The sequence below is a fragment of the Stegostoma tigrinum genome, chromosome 14, assembly GCF_030684315.1.
Source record: "Stegostoma tigrinum isolate sSteTig4 chromosome 14, sSteTig4.hap1, whole genome shotgun sequence".
NCBI lineage: Eukaryota > Metazoa > Chordata > Chondrichthyes > Orectolobiformes > Stegostomatidae > Stegostoma > Stegostoma tigrinum.
Window position 1 is genome coordinate 48,905,248 of NC_081367.1, and position 18,139 is coordinate 48,923,386.

General features: G+C 40.7%; 1 protein-coding gene across 1 annotated transcript in view; it reads right to left on the minus strand.

The window, feature by feature from the left end:
• The window catches only part of cpdp (CPD photolyase), a 33,168-nt gene that overhangs the window by 14,761 nt on the left and 268 nt on the right, over window positions 1–18,139 (minus strand). The window contains exons 2-6 of the mRNA XM_059651128.1: window positions 16,018–16,397; window positions 14,650–14,795; window positions 13,579–13,761; window positions 9,782–9,940; window positions 700–898 (exon numbers count right to left, since the gene is read on the minus strand). Coding sequence (XP_059507111.1) covers window positions 700–898; window positions 9,782–9,940; window positions 13,579–13,761; window positions 14,650–14,795; window positions 16,018–16,360 — 1,030 coding nt within the window. The 5' untranslated portion in view covers window positions 16,361–16,397. The remainder of the gene's footprint in view (window positions 1–699; window positions 899–9,781; window positions 9,941–13,578; window positions 13,762–14,649; window positions 14,796–16,017; window positions 16,398–18,139) is intronic.

The window sequence follows — 18,139 nt, forward strand, 5'->3', positions numbered from 1 at the left end:
GGCCTGAAACGTCAGCTTTTGTGCTCCTAGGATGCTGCTGGGCCTGCTGTGTTCATCCAGCCTCACATTTTATTATCTTGGATTCTCCAGCATCTGCAGTTCCCATTATCACTCACACTACATCCACTTCTTCCACTTTATCCACAGAATATGGATAATAGATGGCAATAGGCTGGTCAAACTTGATCTCCCTTTTACAAACGCATGTTGATTCTGTCTGCTTACCTTGAAGATTTATAGTTCGATAAAAGTATGTTATGAGGATAGTGCAAGGCTGCAAAGAGATAAAAAGTCATGAGATCTACAGCACAGAAAAAAAGCTCTTTTGCCCATTGTGTCCATACCAGTCAAAAACAGCCACTTACTATTGTAATCCTATTTTCCAGCAATGGGCCACCGCTTTGTATGCCTTGCAGTCATGTGCACATCTAAATACTTTTTCAACGTTAAGAGGATTTCTGTCTCTACTACCCTCACAGGCAGTGAATTCCAGATTCTTTCCACCCTCTGGGTAAAAAAGATATTCCTCACACGTTCTCTAAACTTCCTGTCCCTTACCTTATACCTATGACCACGATCACTGACCCCTCCATCGAGGGGAAGTTTTTCTTCAGAGACCAGTATGATAGTGAAGATGAAGTACTTCTTTTGAGATGAGAAAGAAAAAAATCAAAAGTTAAACACTTCCTGAACACTCACCAAAGTGAAACCATGGTGACATATTACTCAAGGCAGTTTTGTTTGGGTTGTTTCTGTCAGTGTTGAAATGCTTAAGCTGCTCCTTAATGAATGACTCCATCCTAGTTAGACCTGCTGCAGTCCCGGGTCTAGCCCAGTCAACTTCCTTAACTGTACGATCCACTTGAAGGCTTGCTGCGGCTGCATCCCAATCGATCAGCTGGAAAGATAAATCCCAAACAAGGAAAGCTACAATCGACAGATTCTCTTATAAGAATAAAATGTTTAGTAAACAGAGAGAACAAGTAATCCTAGTATGCATCTATCAGATATTGTAATCACAAGGTGGTGGAGTACTGTAGTTCACTCAGGGAGTCCAAGATCCTGTGGCAATATGCACTACACATGCATGTTGTTTTCTGAAGCTATAGTTAGTGATGGCTGAGGAGTCAAATTTCTTTCAGCTGGGTGACTAGGTCTCTGACCCACTCCTACCGCTTGTTATTGTTGCATAACGGAATGATTTGCAGTTTGGTACTCATTCTGGTTGGTCACATTAAGAATAAACCTTCCTTCCATCAGCATGTCCTGGGGATGTGTCTCGAACCCAGAGCTCTGTTTCAGAGGTTGGGGCACTATCTACTGCACCACAAAACCTCAGCATATAATCACATAACCCTTGATAAAGTAACAAAACCAAACTGACAGTGAATGAGATGACCATATCATTCTTTCTGACCCAAATAATGAGTCATAGAGTCATGCAGCACAGAAACAGACCATTTGATCCAACTTGTCCATGCTGAAGTATCCCAAACTAAACTGGTCTGCATTTGGCCCCTATCCCTCTAAACCTTTTCATTTCACGTACCTGTCCGAATGTCTTTCAAATGTTATAACTGTATGTGCATCTACCACTTCCTTTGGCAGTTTGTTCCACATACAAATCACCCTGGGTGAAAAAGTTGCTCCCCTGGTCCCTTTCAAATCTTTCTCCTCTCGCCTTAAAAATACGCCCTCTAGTTTTGAACTCCCTATCCCAGGGAAAAGGCCTTTGCTATTCACCTTATCAATGACCCTCATGATTTTATAAACCTCTCTAAGTTCTCTCAACCTCCTATGCACCAGTGAGAAGTCCCAGCCAATCCAGCCTCTCCCTATAACTCAAATCCTGCAGTCCCAGCAACATACTTGTATATCTTTTCTGCACCCTCTCCAATTTAATAATATCCTTCCTGTAGCAGGGTGACCAGAATTGTACACAGTACTCCAAAAGTAACCTCACCAACATCCTGTACAACAAATCAACTAACGCAACATTACAGATAACAAAGTGTGAAGCTGAATGAACACAGCAGGCCAAGGAGCATCTTAGGAGCACAAAAGCTGACATTTAGGGCCTAGATCCTTCATCAGAAAAGGGGGATGGGGAGAGGGTTCTGAAATAAATAGGGAGAGAGGGGGAGGCGGATCGAAGATGGATAGAGGAGAAGATAGGTGGAGAGGAGAGTATAGGTGGGGAGGTAGGGAGGGGAGATTTTGAACCTTGTCGCAAACCATTTCAACTCCCCCTCACATTCCTTAGATGACATGTCCATCCTGGGCCTCGTGCAGTGCCACCCGAAGGTTGCAGGAACAGCAACTCATATTCTGCTTGGGAATCCTGCAGCCCAATGGTATCACAATGGATTTCACAAGCTTCAAAATCTCCCCTCCCCCAACTGCATCCCAAAACCAGCCCAGTTCGTCCCCGCCTCCCTAACCTGTACTTCCTCTCACCTATCCCCTCCTCCCACCTCAAGCTGCACCTCCATTTCTTAGCTACTAACCTCATCCCGCCTCCTTGACCTGTCCGTCCTCCCCGGACTGACCTATCCCCTCCCTACCTCCTCACATCCCCACCTATTCTCTCCTCTTCACCTATCTTGTCCTCTATCCATCTTCGATCCGCCTCCCCCTCTCTCCCTATTTATTTCAGAACCCTCTCCCCATCCCCCTTTTCTGATGAAGGGTCTAGGCCCAAAACGTCAGCTTTTGTGCTCCTAAGATGCTGCTTGGCCATCCAGCTCCACACTTTGTTATCTCGGATTCTCCAGCATCTGCAGTTCCCATTATCTGTAACACAACATTACACTTATTTCAGGGGTCAAAATACATATGACAATTAATTTTAACATTGTTGCAATACCTAGCATTGTAAAAACCAATTTGTAATAGCCAGTGGATATTCATACTGTAGATAGCTTCCTTTAAATGAGCCATACTTTGTTTCCTTTATTGATGTGGCACAGCAAAGAAGATGACACTGAATTTGATGGTCAGGGATTCAGTAACTAACTCTACAGCACTAGCAAGTAATTGTGCACTGAAGATAACATTACCTGACATACCTAAAGCAAACATCAAAAGGAAATTGTATGTTTATCGGAAACAGATCCTTCACTCCAAATAGTCCATGCTAAGTATGATCCCAAACTAAACTAGTCTCACCTGCCTGCTCCTGGCCCATACCCTACCAAACTTTTCCTATTCATGTATCTATCCAAATGTCTTTTAAACATGGTAATTGTACCCACATCCACCACTTTGTCAGGAAGTTCATTCCACATGCGAACACATGTAAAAAGTTTGCCTCTCAGGTCTGTTTTTTTTAAAATCTCTCTCCTCTCACCTTAAGAATGTGCCCCCAGGCCTTGAAATTCCCATCTTAGGGAAAAGACAGCTACCACTAACTCTATCTCTCCCTCTCATTATTTTAGAAGCTTTCTTCAAGTCGCTTCTCAACCTTCTACACTCCATCCTATCCAGCCTTTCCTTATGACTCAAACTTTCCATACCTGGCATCATCCTGTTAAATTTCTTCTGACCCTTCTCCAGCTCAATAATATCCTTCCAAAATTGGGCGACCAGGACTGGACACTCTTCCAGAGGAGGCCTCACCAATGTCCTATACAGCTTCAGCATGACGTCCCAATTCTTATGCTCAAAGGACTGAGCAATGAAGGCAAGCATGCCAAATGCCTTTTTAACCACCCTCTCTATATGTGACATAAACTTCAAACAATTATGTACCTGTACCCCAGGTCCTTCTGTGTTCTACAAAACTACCCAAGGCTCTACCATTAATTATATAAGCCCTACTCTAGTCTGTTGTACCAACACGCAATACCTCACATTCATCCGGATTGAACTCAATCTGCAATTTTTCAGCCCATCGGCCCATTTCAATGAGCTCCCTTTGTAATCTTAGAAAACCTTCTTGACTGTCTACTACGCCACCAATTTTGGCGTTGTCCACAAACTCACTAACCATACCTTCTATATTCTCATCCAAATCATTTCTATAAATGGCAAACAAAACAGGACCCAGAACCGATCCCTGTGGAACAGTGCTGGTCATGGGCCTCCAGTCAAAAAAAAAACCCCTCCACTACTACTCTCGGTCTCTTGCCATTAAGCTAATTATGTATCCAATTGGCAAGCTCATCCTGAATCCCATGTGACCCAACTTTACTAATTAGTCTACCACGCAAAATCCAAATAAACAATGTCTATTCCCCTTCCGTCATCAATCTTTTTGGTAACTTACTCAAAAAACTCAGTCATGTTGAGAGATACGATTTTCCTCACACAAAGCCATGCTGACTATCCCTGATCAAGTTTTGCCTCTCTAAATGTCCATAAAGTCTATGTTTTATAATCTCTCTAACAATTTACCCACAACCAAAGTCAGACGCACCAGTCTTATCGTTGATAATCATGAAGGTGTCATTCAATTGAACCAAAGTTGTCTACATCTAAAATAAAATTCTCTTTTGACATAGAACATAGAACATTACAGCACAGTACAGGCCCTTCGGCCCTTGAAGTTGTGCCGACCTGTCATACCGATCTCAAGCCCATCTAACCTATACTATTCCATGTACGTCCATATGCTTGTCCAATGACGACTTAAATGTACCTAAAGTTGGCGAATCTACTACCGTTGCAGGCAAAGCGTTCCATTCCCTTACTACTCTCCGAGTAAAGAAACTACCTCTGACATCTGTCCTATATCTTTCACCCCTCAATTTGAAGCTATGCCCCCTCGTGCTCGCCGTCACCATCCTAGGAAAAAGGCTCTCCCTATCCACCCTATCTAACCCTCTGATTATTTTATATGTTTCAATTAAGTCACCTCTCAACCTTCTTCTCTCTAATGAAAACAGCCTCAAGTCCCTTAGCCTTTCCTCGTAAGACCTTCCCTCCATACCAGGCAACATCCTAGTAAATCTCCTCTGCACCCTTTCCAAAGCTTCCACATCCTTCTTATCATGCGGTGACTAGAACTGTACACAATACTCCAAGTGCGGCCGCACCAGAGTTTTGTACAGCTTCACCATAACCTCTTGGTTCCAGAACTCGAAACTATTAATAAAAGCTAAAACACTGTATGCCTTCTTAACAGCCCTGTCAACTTGGGTGGCAACTTTCAAGGATCTGTGTACATGGACACCGCGATCTCTCTGCTCATCTACACTGCTAAGAATCTTACCATTAGCCCTGTACTTTGCCTTCCGGTTACTCCTACCAAAGTGCATCACCTCACACTTGTCTGCATTAAACTCCATTTGCCACCTCTCAGCCCAGCTCTGCAGCTTATCTATGTCTCTCTGCAACCTACAACATCCTTTGTCACTATCCACAACTCCACCGACCTTACTGTCGTCTGCAAATTTACTAACCCATCCTTCTACGCCCTCATCCAGGTCATTTATAAAAATGACAAACAGCAGTGGACCCAACACCGACCCTTGCGGTACACCACGAGTAACTGGTCTCCAGGATGAACATTTCCCATCAACTACCACCCTCTGTCTTCTTTCAGCAAGCCAATTTCCGATCCAAACTGCTATATCTCCCACAATTCCATTCCTCCGCATTTTGTACAATAGCCTATTGTGGGGAACCTTATCGAACGCCTTGCTGAAACCCATATACACTACATCAACCAATTTACTCTCATCTACCTGTTTGGTCACCTTCTCAAAGAACTCAATAAAGGTTTGTGAGGCACAACCTTCCCTTCACAAAACCGTGTTGACTATCCCTAATCAATTTATTCTTTTCGAGATGATTATAAATCCTATCCCTTATGACCTTTTCCAACACTTTACCAACAACTGAGGTAAGGCTCACTGGTCTATAATTACCAGGGTTGTCTCTACTCCCCTTCTTGAACAGGGGAACCACATTTGCTATCCTCCAGTCATCTGGCACTATTCCTGTAGACAGTGACGAGTTAAAGATCAATGCCAGAGGCTCGGCAATCTCCTCCCTGGCTTCCCAGAGGATCCGAGGATAAATCCCATCCGGCCCAGGGGACTTATCTATCTTCACCTTCTGAAGGTTTTCTAATACCTCTTCCGTGTGAACCTCAATCCCACCTAGTCTAGTAGCCTGTATCTCAGTATCCTCCTCGACAACATTGTTGTTTTCTAGAGGGAATACTGTTGAAAAATATTCATTTAGTGCTTCCCTATCTCATCTGACTCCACACACAACTTACCACTACTATCCTTGATTGGGCCTAATCTTACTTTCGTCATTCTTTTATTCCTTAAATACCTATAGAAAGCCTTAGGGTTTACCCTGATCCTATCCGCCAACAACTTCTCATGTCTCCTCCTGGCTCTTCTGAGCTCTCTCTTTAGGTCTCTCCTGGCTACCTCGTAGCCCTCAAGTGCCCTAACTGAGCCTTCATATCTCATCCTAACATCAGCCTTCTTCTTCCTCTTAACCAGAGATTCCACCTCCTTCGTAAACCACGGCTCCTGCACTCTACAGCTTCCTCCGTGCCTGACAGGTACATACTTATCTAGGACACACAGGAGCTTTTTCTTGAATAAGCTCCACATTTCTAATGTGCCCATCTCCTGCAGTTTCCTTCCCCATTCTATGCTCCCTAAATCTTGCCTAATTTCATCGTAATTGCCTTTCCCCCAGCTATAACTCTTGCCCAGTGGTATACACCTATCCCTTTCCAACACTACTCTTGCCCAGTGGTATACACCTATTCCTTTCCATCTCTTCTATTTTTGACTAGAACCTCAATATCTTAATTCATCCATTGTTCCCTAATCCTGCCAGCCTTAGCTTTCACTCTAACAGGAGCAAAATGCCTCTAAACTCTCATCATCACACTCTTGAACGCCTCCCACTTGTCAGACATCCCTTTACCTGTGAACAGTCTACCCCAATCAACTTTTGAAAGTTTTTGACTCCTACCATTGAGATTTGCCTACTCCATTTGAAAACTTTTAACTTTTATGGAAGGCTTATCCTTTTCCATAACCATTCTGAAACCAGACCCAAAGTGTTCCCACGCTTTTACTTCAGTCACCTGCCCTGCCTAATTGCCCAAACGAAGGTCTGGTTTTGCTCTTTCTCTAGTAGGAGCATCCACCTATTGATAAAGAAAGTTTTCTTGAACATATCGCACTTCACCATCCAAACCTTTTACACTATGGTAGCCTCGTCTTTTGAATATTTTCCATACATAGGTTTTGAAGGTAGCCAGCCTGTTTCTGAACTAAGGTATGCTAAATATCTGCTGACACAAAAACAATTTTTCATTAGACTGGCTATTAGAATGAGAAAACTGGCTTCTGGTCAAACTTTCATTTTGTTTAATCCAAATAGACTTCCAGCGAAACCCAAACAGAAATTTTGAAATATTTGTCATAGTCAAAACAGATTTTCAAATAGAAATCTATAACATTCTAACAGGATCAGACAGGGTAGATACAGGAAGTATGTTGCCAATGTACAGGGAAGTCTAAAACCATGGGTAACAGTCTAAGGATATGGGACTGAGATGAAACAGAAATTTCTTCACCCAGAGAATGGTGAGCAATTTGCTATCATAGAGAATCATCTCTTGCTGAAGGGATTTCAGATGAAGATGCACCAAAAAACACAGGAGACAAAAAAGCTGTGACCTTTGACCTTACAGACTCTGACGATATTAGCAGCATTGCCAGCATCAACTCACCTCAGCAGAAAAGTGAGTTCAGAACCAAACATCTTGTATGTCTGTAGTACGACCTACTATTTTAAATTTACAACCATTTTATCCTTTTGTTCTTTCTTTGACTGTTTAATGTTCCTCTGCTTTTTATGAGTACACAAAGCCTGCTTTACCAGTGGACCACTAGAAGTGGCCAATAACCACTGGAGAATTTGAGGCATTTGATAAGGTTCCCCATGGTAGGCTCATTCAGAAGGTCAGGAGGAATGGGATACAGGGGAACTTAGCTGCTTGGATACAGAATTGGCTGGCCAACAGAAGACAGCGAGTGGTAGTGGAAGGAAAATATTCTGCCTGGAAGTCAGTGGTGAGTGGGGTTCCACAGGGCTCTGTCCTTGGGCCTCTACTGTTTGTAATTTTTATTAATGACTTGGATGAGGGGATTGAAGGATGGGTCAGCAAGTTTGCAGACGACACAAAGGTCGGAGGTGTCGTTGACAGTGTAGAGGGCTGTTGTAGGCTGCAGCGGGACATTGACAGGATGCAGAGATGGGCTGAGAGGTGGCAGATGGAGTTCAACCTGGATAAATGCGAGGTGATGCATTTTGGAAGGTCGAATTTGAAAGCTGAGTACAGGATTAAGGATAGGATTCTTGGCAGCGTGGAGGAACAGAGGGATCTTGGTGTGCAGATACATAGATCCCTTAAAATGGCCACCCAAGTGGACAGGGTTGTTAAGAAAGCATATGGTGTTTTGGCTTTCATTAACAGGGGGATTGAGTTTAAGAGTCGTGAGATCTTGTTGCAGCTCTATAAAACTTTGGTTAGACCGCACTTGGAATACTGCGTCCAGTTCTGGGCGCCCTATTACAGGAAAGATGTGGATGCTTTGGAGAGGGTTCAGAGGAGGTTTACCAGGATGCTGCCTGGACTGGAGGGCTTATCTTATGAAGAGAGGTTGACTGAGCTCGGTCTCTTTTCATTGGAGAAAAGGAGGAGGAGAGGGGGCCTAATTGAGGTATACAAGATAATGAGAGGCATAGATAGAGTTGATAGCCAGAGACTATTTCCCAGGGCAGAAATGGCTAGCACGAGGGGTCATAGTTTCAAGCTGGTTGGTGGAAAGTATAGAGGGGATGTCAGAGGCAGGTTCTTTACGCAGAGAGTTGTGAGAGCATGGAATGCGTTGCCAGCAGCAGTTGTGGAAGCAAGGTCATTGGGGTCATTTAAGAGACTGCTGGACATGTATATGGTCACAGAAATTTGAGGGTGCATACATGAGGATCAATGGTCGGCACAACATTGTGGGCTGAAGGGCCTGTTCTGTGCTGTACTGTTCTATGTTCTATGTTCTAAAGCAGTGGAGACCAAAACTTTATCTGATTTCAAAGTTGGACACAGTACTTGGCGCTAAAAGAATTGAAAAGGCTATGGAGTTGAATGACCAGACATGATCATAATGAAGGAAGGATTAGGTTTACAGGGCTCTAAACTAGTCTCAGATTGGATTTCTTTAACTAAGGCACCTCAAACAAATGTGTTCTCAAAACAATAAGTATCCATTACAGTCCAACTGTCGGCAGAAAAGATTCTTGACTAATGTAAAGGAGTTAAAGATCTTTGGGGGTCGACAGAAATGTGGAATTGAGGCCACAATCAGATCACCCATGACCTCAGACAATGGCAGGGAGGGCTCGAGGGGCCAAATGGCCAACTCCTGTTCCTAATTCATACATTTATATGTTCATGTGTCACATATTCATCCCAATGAATGAATTTCTAATTTCTGGTAAAATCTGGGGGCTAATATTGATAAATAAAATAACATTTTCAAAATCACTATTCAAAATATAAAAGCAACTTGCTTGTGTTGAAAATAAGTTAATGCTTTTAATAATTAGACAGATTCCTTGTGTTACATTGCTGGCCTCTCAGGCAGCAACAATTTTAAACCAGCACAAGCTCAAAACTACTTTGTTTCTATTTACCATCTTTACATTCTTAATAGGAGAATTAAGAAATAACTTGTTTCAGTATTTTTCAACATTCAACCAAGTTAATGAGCTTCAAAATTAAATATTTTATGATACCAACCTCTGCCTTCTGGGATGAGCTAAAAGGATGCTGGATAATTGGAGGAAAATCTGTCAGGAACTGAGGGAGTTTATCATGAATTTTCTTCCTGATTGTTCTGGCACTGTATTCCTGTTTGCCTGAAGCTACCCAGCAGGGTACAATATTGTGAGCATCGACCTGCATAGCCATGAAACACATCATAAAAAGAATAATGGAAGCAGTTTACAGCAGAGTTGTGAAACCTTCAGATATAATGATCAAGTTCCCGTTCCTCTACAAAATAAAGTGAGATTGCATCTCCAAATCAGAGGAGTATAGGCTAATTAATCAAATATTCTTTGCACAATACAGTTTATATATATAAAAAGTTACAACTAATTTAATCTAGAACTTAAACTATAGAAAAATTTACTATAACACTAAGTAATGTTCACTGGATCTTGGGCTGTTTCACAGTACACAATGTATTCTTGTCACCTTGCTACAGTAATGATTTCCAGATACTAGAGATGGTGTAGCAAGGAGCCTGATGACATCTGAGCAATACAGAAGGATAGGTAATCATATTTGTTTGCTTCCCCCTTTTTGATCTGCTACCACATCAAGATATTTTGGTTTAAAAGAAAAGTACATGTTTCAAAAATGGAACGAAGCTTGAAGTGTTGATGAAGCTGTGGATATTATGCTTATCCTAGATGACCGACAAATGTTCACATCCATTGTCCTGAGAACTTTATTAATTATAGCAAAGCATAAGGTTTCTGTTGTCTCTATGCTTTAGTATAATATAGTCAATTTGTCTGACTTCAGAAGTGCTGGATGAATTACTGGTCTAAGAAAAATCAGAAATATTGTCTTCAGCTTTTTGGAGTCAGGAATTACCAAAATGAATACAAAGACCAAGCAGTTGCTTAGCCAGATTTTAATTGAGGGCTAAAGGGATACAACAGCTCACAGAGCAGGAGGAAATCAGTTTGTGCAGGTGGACATAGTTGAAAGAAAGGTTTTGCCTTAAACAAGTCTGCTCACAAAAAGGCATAGATTTTGTCTTGTACTAATTTTGTTCATTTTGTCCACTTGAGGAAAATGTGTGAAGTAAATTAAATTTAATTTGATTATTAATACGCTTGCTCGGTTGGTTCCAGAAAATATAGTTCCTTGTCTTGATATTCTTCCATCTGCTTTAAATGCATTTCAGAAACACATGATAGCAGTATGAGAAAAATGCTATCTAGTGGAAATCCTAAAGTGGTCCTTTTGTTACACTGCTGAATTAGATAATAGGATATTACTGAATGAGCCACATGAGCACGGCTCTGAAAGTAATGTGTTCAGGTCAATTATTGGAGTGACCAACGCCAAAGTATCTAAGGCCTTAGAACAACAGAGGTGGCAAATGGAGTTTAATGCAGACAAGTGTGAGGTGATGCACTTTGGTAGGAGTAACCAGAAGGCAAAGTACAGGGCTAATGGTAAGATTCTTAGTAGTGTAGATGAGCAGAGAGATCTCGGTGTCCATGTACACAGATCCTTGAAAGTTGCCACCCAGGTTGACAGGGCTGTTAAGAAGGCATACAGTGTTTTAGATTTGATTAATAGAGGGATCGAGTTCCAGAACCAAGAGGTTATGGTGAAGCTGTACGAAACTCTGGTGCGGCCGCACTTGGAGTATTGTGTACAGTTCTGGTCTCTGCATGATAAGAAGGATGTAGAAGCTTTGGAAAGGGTGCAGAGGAGATTTACTAGGATGTTGCCTGGTATGGAGGGAAGGTCTTATGAGGAAAGGCTGAGGGACTTGAGGTTGTTTTCATTAGAGAGAAAAAGGTTGAGAGGTGACTTAATAGAAACATATAAAATAATCAGAGGGTTAGATATGGTGGATAGGGAGAGCCTTTTTCCTAGGATGGTGATGGCGAGCACGAGGGGGCATAGCTTTAAATTGAGGAGTGAAAGATATAGGACAGATGTCAGAGGTAGTTTCTTTACTCAGAGAGTAGTAAGGGAATGGAATGCTTTGCCTGCAACGGTAGTAGATTCGCCAACTTTAGGAACATTTAAGTCGTCATTGGATAAGCATATGGACGTACATGGAATAGTGTAGGTTAGATGGGCTTGAGATCGGGATGACGGGTCGGCACAACATCGAGGGCCAAAGGGCCTGTACTGTGCTGTAATATTCTATGTTCTAACTCATTAAACCAACCAGTCAGGCACTGCCCACCCCAAATATGACAGGGTCTACACATCATACTTTACACTAGCCATCTCAGAACTCAAACTCAGTCAGCCAACATCCTGAGGGACTCTCTTAGAAGCAGAAATATATCCAAAGGGAATACTCTAGAAAAAGGCACCAACCTGCTTATTAGTTCATTTAGGTCACTTAAAATGATACAAGATCTTTAAGCAAATGTATAAATGTACTGCAATATGTTCAAGCTTTCCACAATTTCTAGAATCAGCCAGCCAGAGGGAAGATACACTGACAGTTCACATTCAATTACGTTATATATTAGCAGGATGAGAAATGTTTCGAACAAACACAGCAGTGTTGTGATATTAAAATATTAAACGCTAAAATCTCAATAACTAACTTCAACGTCTTGAATTGTGAGATCAAGAGAGAAACATTTTATTCTTTAATTTAACCCATTTTTCTAACCTACCTGTTCAGAGGTGTTGTCACACAGCTCTGGAGAAGGTAGGACTTGAACCCAGGCCTCCCAGCCCATGTGTGGGAACACGAGTTTTTTTTTGAAATTTCAAAAATATACTTTGTATATATACATAGTCACAAATACAATTCAGTTCTGTACAACAGCATTGCAAGGAAACAAACAAACTTTGCAGTTTAACTCTACTTTTAAATTAGCTGCGACACTTTGAAATGGCTGCAAATGACACCTGATCTGAAAGCAACCAAACTAAGAGGAATATACAAAGGATCATCTAAATGCTGGGACACAAGTGTGGCAAACTTTTTTGTATTCATTCATGGGATCAGGGCATCGATGGCCAGGCAGAATTTACTGCCCATCCCTAACTGCCCAGTTTAGAGTCAATCACGTTGCTATGGGTCTAGGATCACATGTAGGCCAGACCAGGTGAGGATGGCAGTTTACTTCCCTAAAGGACATTAATGAACCAGATGGATTTTTTACAACAATTGGCCAATGGGTTAGTGGTCATTATTGGATTCTTAATTCCAGATATTTATTGAATTCAAATTCCACCATTTGCCCCACCGGGATAGGAACCTGGTTCCCCAGAATGTTATCTGAGTGTCTGGAGTATCAGTCCAGTGATAATACCATTAGGCCATTGCCTCCCCTTGAACTCGGGACAGCTAAATTTAGCCTGTCACTTGGAGAGGGGAAAGCCCTGTATTACAGTACAACAGAATAAAAGGGGAGAAAACGTGCATTTACAAAAGAACATTTCTGGACCTCAGAAAACATGACAACCAGTTTGTGCACCACAATCAACCATGAGCAATGAGATACTGATCCAATCATTTTATATTTTACGTGATGTAATTGGAGGTATAAAGCTTATACTGAAATGGCATTCTTCTGAATTTATACTCCTGCATTGAAAGATGAAAATATCTTCTGCTGTCCAATAATAAGCTCTATCTTTTCCAGAAGACACATGTTCCTTTAAGAAATTCTGAATGAAAGATAACAAATTGCAATACTCCCAAATGTTACATATTTTTCATCGTTACATCGTTTTCAATGCAACATGTTTGTACAATGCAAACTTCAATCATTTAATCTATCTCTTTTACTGAAGGAAAAGATAATACATCAAACCTGAATAAATGGTACATCTTCTGGTAGGTTGTATCTCACATTCTCAATCCACTCCAGTGGGAGGCGCAATGGAGAGAAATCTGTAACCATTCCTCCAATGTTGTGCTCTTCAACAAAGTCCGGCAATACATCTTTGGCGAATCCAATGAGTAAGTGGAAAGAAATATTCAGCTGCTTGCATTCCTACAAGATAACATTGGCAATACTGTCAGTGAGGGCATGATTTGATAATAGGGCTCATCAAATTTACGATTACAACTTATTTTTCCTCCTCTGTTGTTCAAATTCTTTTTTCCAGTTTTCTTTTTTTGAAATTGCTAAATATATGGAAAAAGTAATTTATTTTAAATGTTTAAGTCTTATGTTAAATTTCTGACAAAACTCCATTTGGAGGAAAAGGCCATGAAACCTGGCAGGTTACATCAAAATCTGACAGGACAGGCTGCTGACAACGAAGAATATCTCTGCACCTGTGGAAGTCCTACGAAAAGCAGCCATATGTTATAAATATGTCGTAAGGATAATGGATAATTCAGATAAAAAACAATATTATAAAATGTTGACTAGCTGACTAGAAAATAATGAATATAACTTTTGTTTCTAATCACAGCACACAGTTCCACAGAGCAGATGCAAAGTATTTCTTCAATTGTGCCAACATTTGTTGTTATCTACACTTGACTGGACAGAAAAATAAAAAGAAACCTGGGTTTATATAACGCCTTTCATGGTCTCAACACCCAACTGCAAATTACAATCAATGAGTTAGTGTTGAAGTGTAGTCAATTTTTTATTAAGGAAATTGTGCCAATTTGCTAATAGCAATGTGCTTAGAGGCCAATTAAACTAATTGGTGATGGTAGTGGGGAGATAAATGTTGCCCAGGGCACTCGGAGAAGACCAGTCCTTTTCTTTCTATAGTGCCGTGAATCTACAGCCAAGGGTAGATTGAACCTTGACAGAACATCTTCAGCAGTAAAGTAGTCCTTTTGTAATGGATTGAAATGTCAGCTTCCTCAAGATTTGAAAATATTGGTGCAAGACATTAATTAAACATATGACAGCATTTACCTCAGCAACCTCGTGGAGTCCCTTCAGCATGAAACCAAAATGACGGATGGTGGCATCTAGGAATTTGGGCACCAGACAGAAGCAGATATGGAGTGGGAGTTTATGCTTAAGCGCTAGCCATTGTGCATATAAGAAAGCCCAGTTATCTGTGGAAACAAAATCACTCACAAGTTGCTATATGTATTGACAATAATATTGATTGGATACCACTGTACTGCTAAAAGTTAGGTCAGATGTTACATTTTTGTGTAACTTATTAAAGCAGAACTGGACAATCACACCAAACCCCTTCTGATACTTTCTCCACAAGATTAACCATCCATATCACTATACAATATAGAGCTAGTCCTTGCACAGACTTTATGCATCCAATCAGAACACAAGGTAAATTTAAATTGAAAGAAAACAAAGAACTTTGGAAGCTGGAATTCAGAAATAAAAACAGAAATTCCCAGGAAAACTCAGCAGGTCTGGCAGCATCTGTGGAGAGAAACTAGAGTTAATGTTTCAGATCCAGTGACCTTTCTTCAGAAATGACTGTGGCTAACAACAGTTGGACAGACAGAAGAATGGGTAAAGGTTGGCCTGAAGAAACACTAATAAAACCTGGAGGAATAGCTGCTAATCTGGACCATTAGTAGCTGACAATAGGATAGTTCAGGTGGCAGTTTGTGATGACAAGGTCTGGCGTGTGAGGGTTGGGAGTAAGGACATGGGAGAATGCCCAAGTGTTACAGGTATTACACCTTTAGCGACTGCTTTGGAAGGTGCCAGTGGGGATGTGAGGAGGTGGTGGAAGTGGAGGTGGACCAGATCAGGGTGTCCTGGAGAAAACAAATTCAAATTTCAATGTTACAGATGAACATTCAAGTTCTTAACAAATATTATAAAAATCTACATGGATCTTACAATAGAGATACTTAACACAAATTGTTTGAAATTGAAGTGTCATTCATTATAAATAAAAATTAACACCTAACTAACAGAGAACATTGCTCAAATGAAAGAATGGGAAGAGCCTCACTAACTTGGAAGAGAATTCTCTCTGATCGGCACTTTGATTCAAGGACAAGAAACAGAATGCATCAGCATCAGGAGTAAGTCATGTATGTGTGAATAATTAGTGACACCTAATACATTCAACATACATCCATAATAGTATGTATTGGAAAATTATAAAATCAATCGAATAAAATATTAATGGTTAAACCATGTTTGGTCATGCAATTCATTTTAAGTTAATTGTTAGTCCAGGTTGTGATATTTTGTTAAAACACTCTTCAGATGGTAAAACTGCAATGTGTGCTTTGTAAAATGAAAGCTGATAACTGCATAAAGATAACAACCCAAAGATGCAATGTGACCTACCTTGTACTCTTTGGTCGCGGGACATCCAGTAAATAATTCCCTGAGAGTTTTCCTTGATGCTCTCTGTTTTGGAAAGAAGACGGATGCGTTTTTTGTTAAAATTAAATTCTTCCACCGATTTTGCTGTGGACAAACGTGACTTATCGATACTTTCCAACAGATTCCTTTCTCTAGAGGGAGATGCCTCAGCGTTGTCTTCAATTTTCCTCTTTTTATTCATCCTAGGATTGGACATTTCTCCCTCAATTAATCTTGGAGCTCTGTCTTCCACTTTTCTCTTTCCCTTAGATTGAAGCTTTGGGGAATCTTCCTGCTGGGAGCTATAATGATTAGGTTTCTTCATTGATTCTTTTGTGGATGTTTTCAGGCTGTCGGACAAGCTGGAAAATGCAGTTTTCTTTTTATTTGATTCCTTTTCAATATTTTTCTTGCAATCAGAATCTTTAGCATTGTAACGAGTCGTCTCATAGGCTTGTTTATCATTCTTAGACATGTTGCTTCTTTGTTTAGCACACTGCAGCCCCACACAAACCAAACGCTGGGAGCAGTAAATTACTGAAAGTCTGTGGCAAAACAATCGGCAAGCAATGCTTAATAACCTGGAAACAGTAAAAAGGAAATAGGTCTCCAAGGTATCCGCCATTTTATTTAATACACCACAGGGTTCCTGCATCTGATGTAACACTCATCAAACTGGTCCTGTATAGCTTTGTATGTTATGCATTTTCCTCCATGACTAAATAAATAAAATTGAAAACAGCATATCGACTATATTAAATACTAAAAATGTTGCAGAAGTGATTATTATTTATTATTTGCAGTTAAATTACTTTAAAATAATCAAATACAAACAACCTAAAATGAGGTAAAAATAAAATTTTAAACTGGCAGCTTGCCTGCTATTTGGGCAGTTGCAAGATTTCCAGCAGCTTGGTTGCTTCCCTTACCCTAGCTGAACAACTGCTGGTAGGATCATGTACAAGCTTAGATAGTTTGCCCGAATCCAGTACTTTGAAATCTGACAACAGTTTCCCTGTACTTAACTTACAGATTTAAACCAAACATTAGCAATGCTGTACAATAGATTCAATTCGCAAGCTATTTGCAAAATGCAGTTTGCAAAAAGGAGGTTTTTGACAGTAAGGTATTTAAAATCATGGAAGTCCTAGAGATGCTTCCCTGTGATATACAAAATATGATTTGGATTGAACAGGAGGAAGGGGTCAGTTTGAAAACCACAGAGAAAAAGAATTTTCAATGTAAAAGTATGCAGCCTCCACCAGTAAAGTAGAGCCTCAAAAATGCAGAGTTTACAGGTTCTCTCTCCAAAAAAAGTGACTTTCTAGCTTTTACTTTGTGTCCAAAAAGGTGTGTAAGTCTATAGGGTTAACTTTGCAGTAACTTGCAAAGCTTCTCTACGTGAGATTTCCACTACCCTTTAAAAATGAAGTAGTTTGTGCTGTCATGCCCAAACAGCCTAGAGGGACTAGTTTTAACATACACATTGAGTTCCTCTAATCCTTTTTTAAAATCACCAATTCTATACTACGCAAGAGAATAGATGCCTGCATGAAACTTGACCAAATCTTTCTTTTTATGCATTTTGATCTCTATCCTGGTGAACTCAAAACAAAACACAACACAATCTGCTGCTCTATTGCTAGTCATTGTGCAACTTCTAAGATCTGCCCTTTTGATTGTTTTCTGAACATGTTTCTGAAGCTGCTGCACATTGTTGCTCCATGAACTAGATTTCTTTTTTCATTGACGGGATGAGGATGTCGCTGGCTAGGCAGCATTTATTGTCCATCTGTAAATGCTCAGAGGGCAGTTCAGAGACAATCACATTGCTGTGGGTCTGCAGTCACATGTCAGCCAGACCAGATAAGGATGGAAGTTTAAGAGATAGTAGGAACTGCAGTTGCTGGAGAATCTAAGATAACAAGGTGTAGAGCTGGATGAACAAAGCAGGCCAAGCAGCATCAGAGGAGCAGGAAGGCTGACGCTTCAGGCCTAGACCGTTCTTCACCCTTCCCTAAAGGGCATTAATGAACCAGATGGGTTTATTTCCTGACAATCGACAATGGATTCACAGTTATCATTGGATTCTTAATTCTAGAAC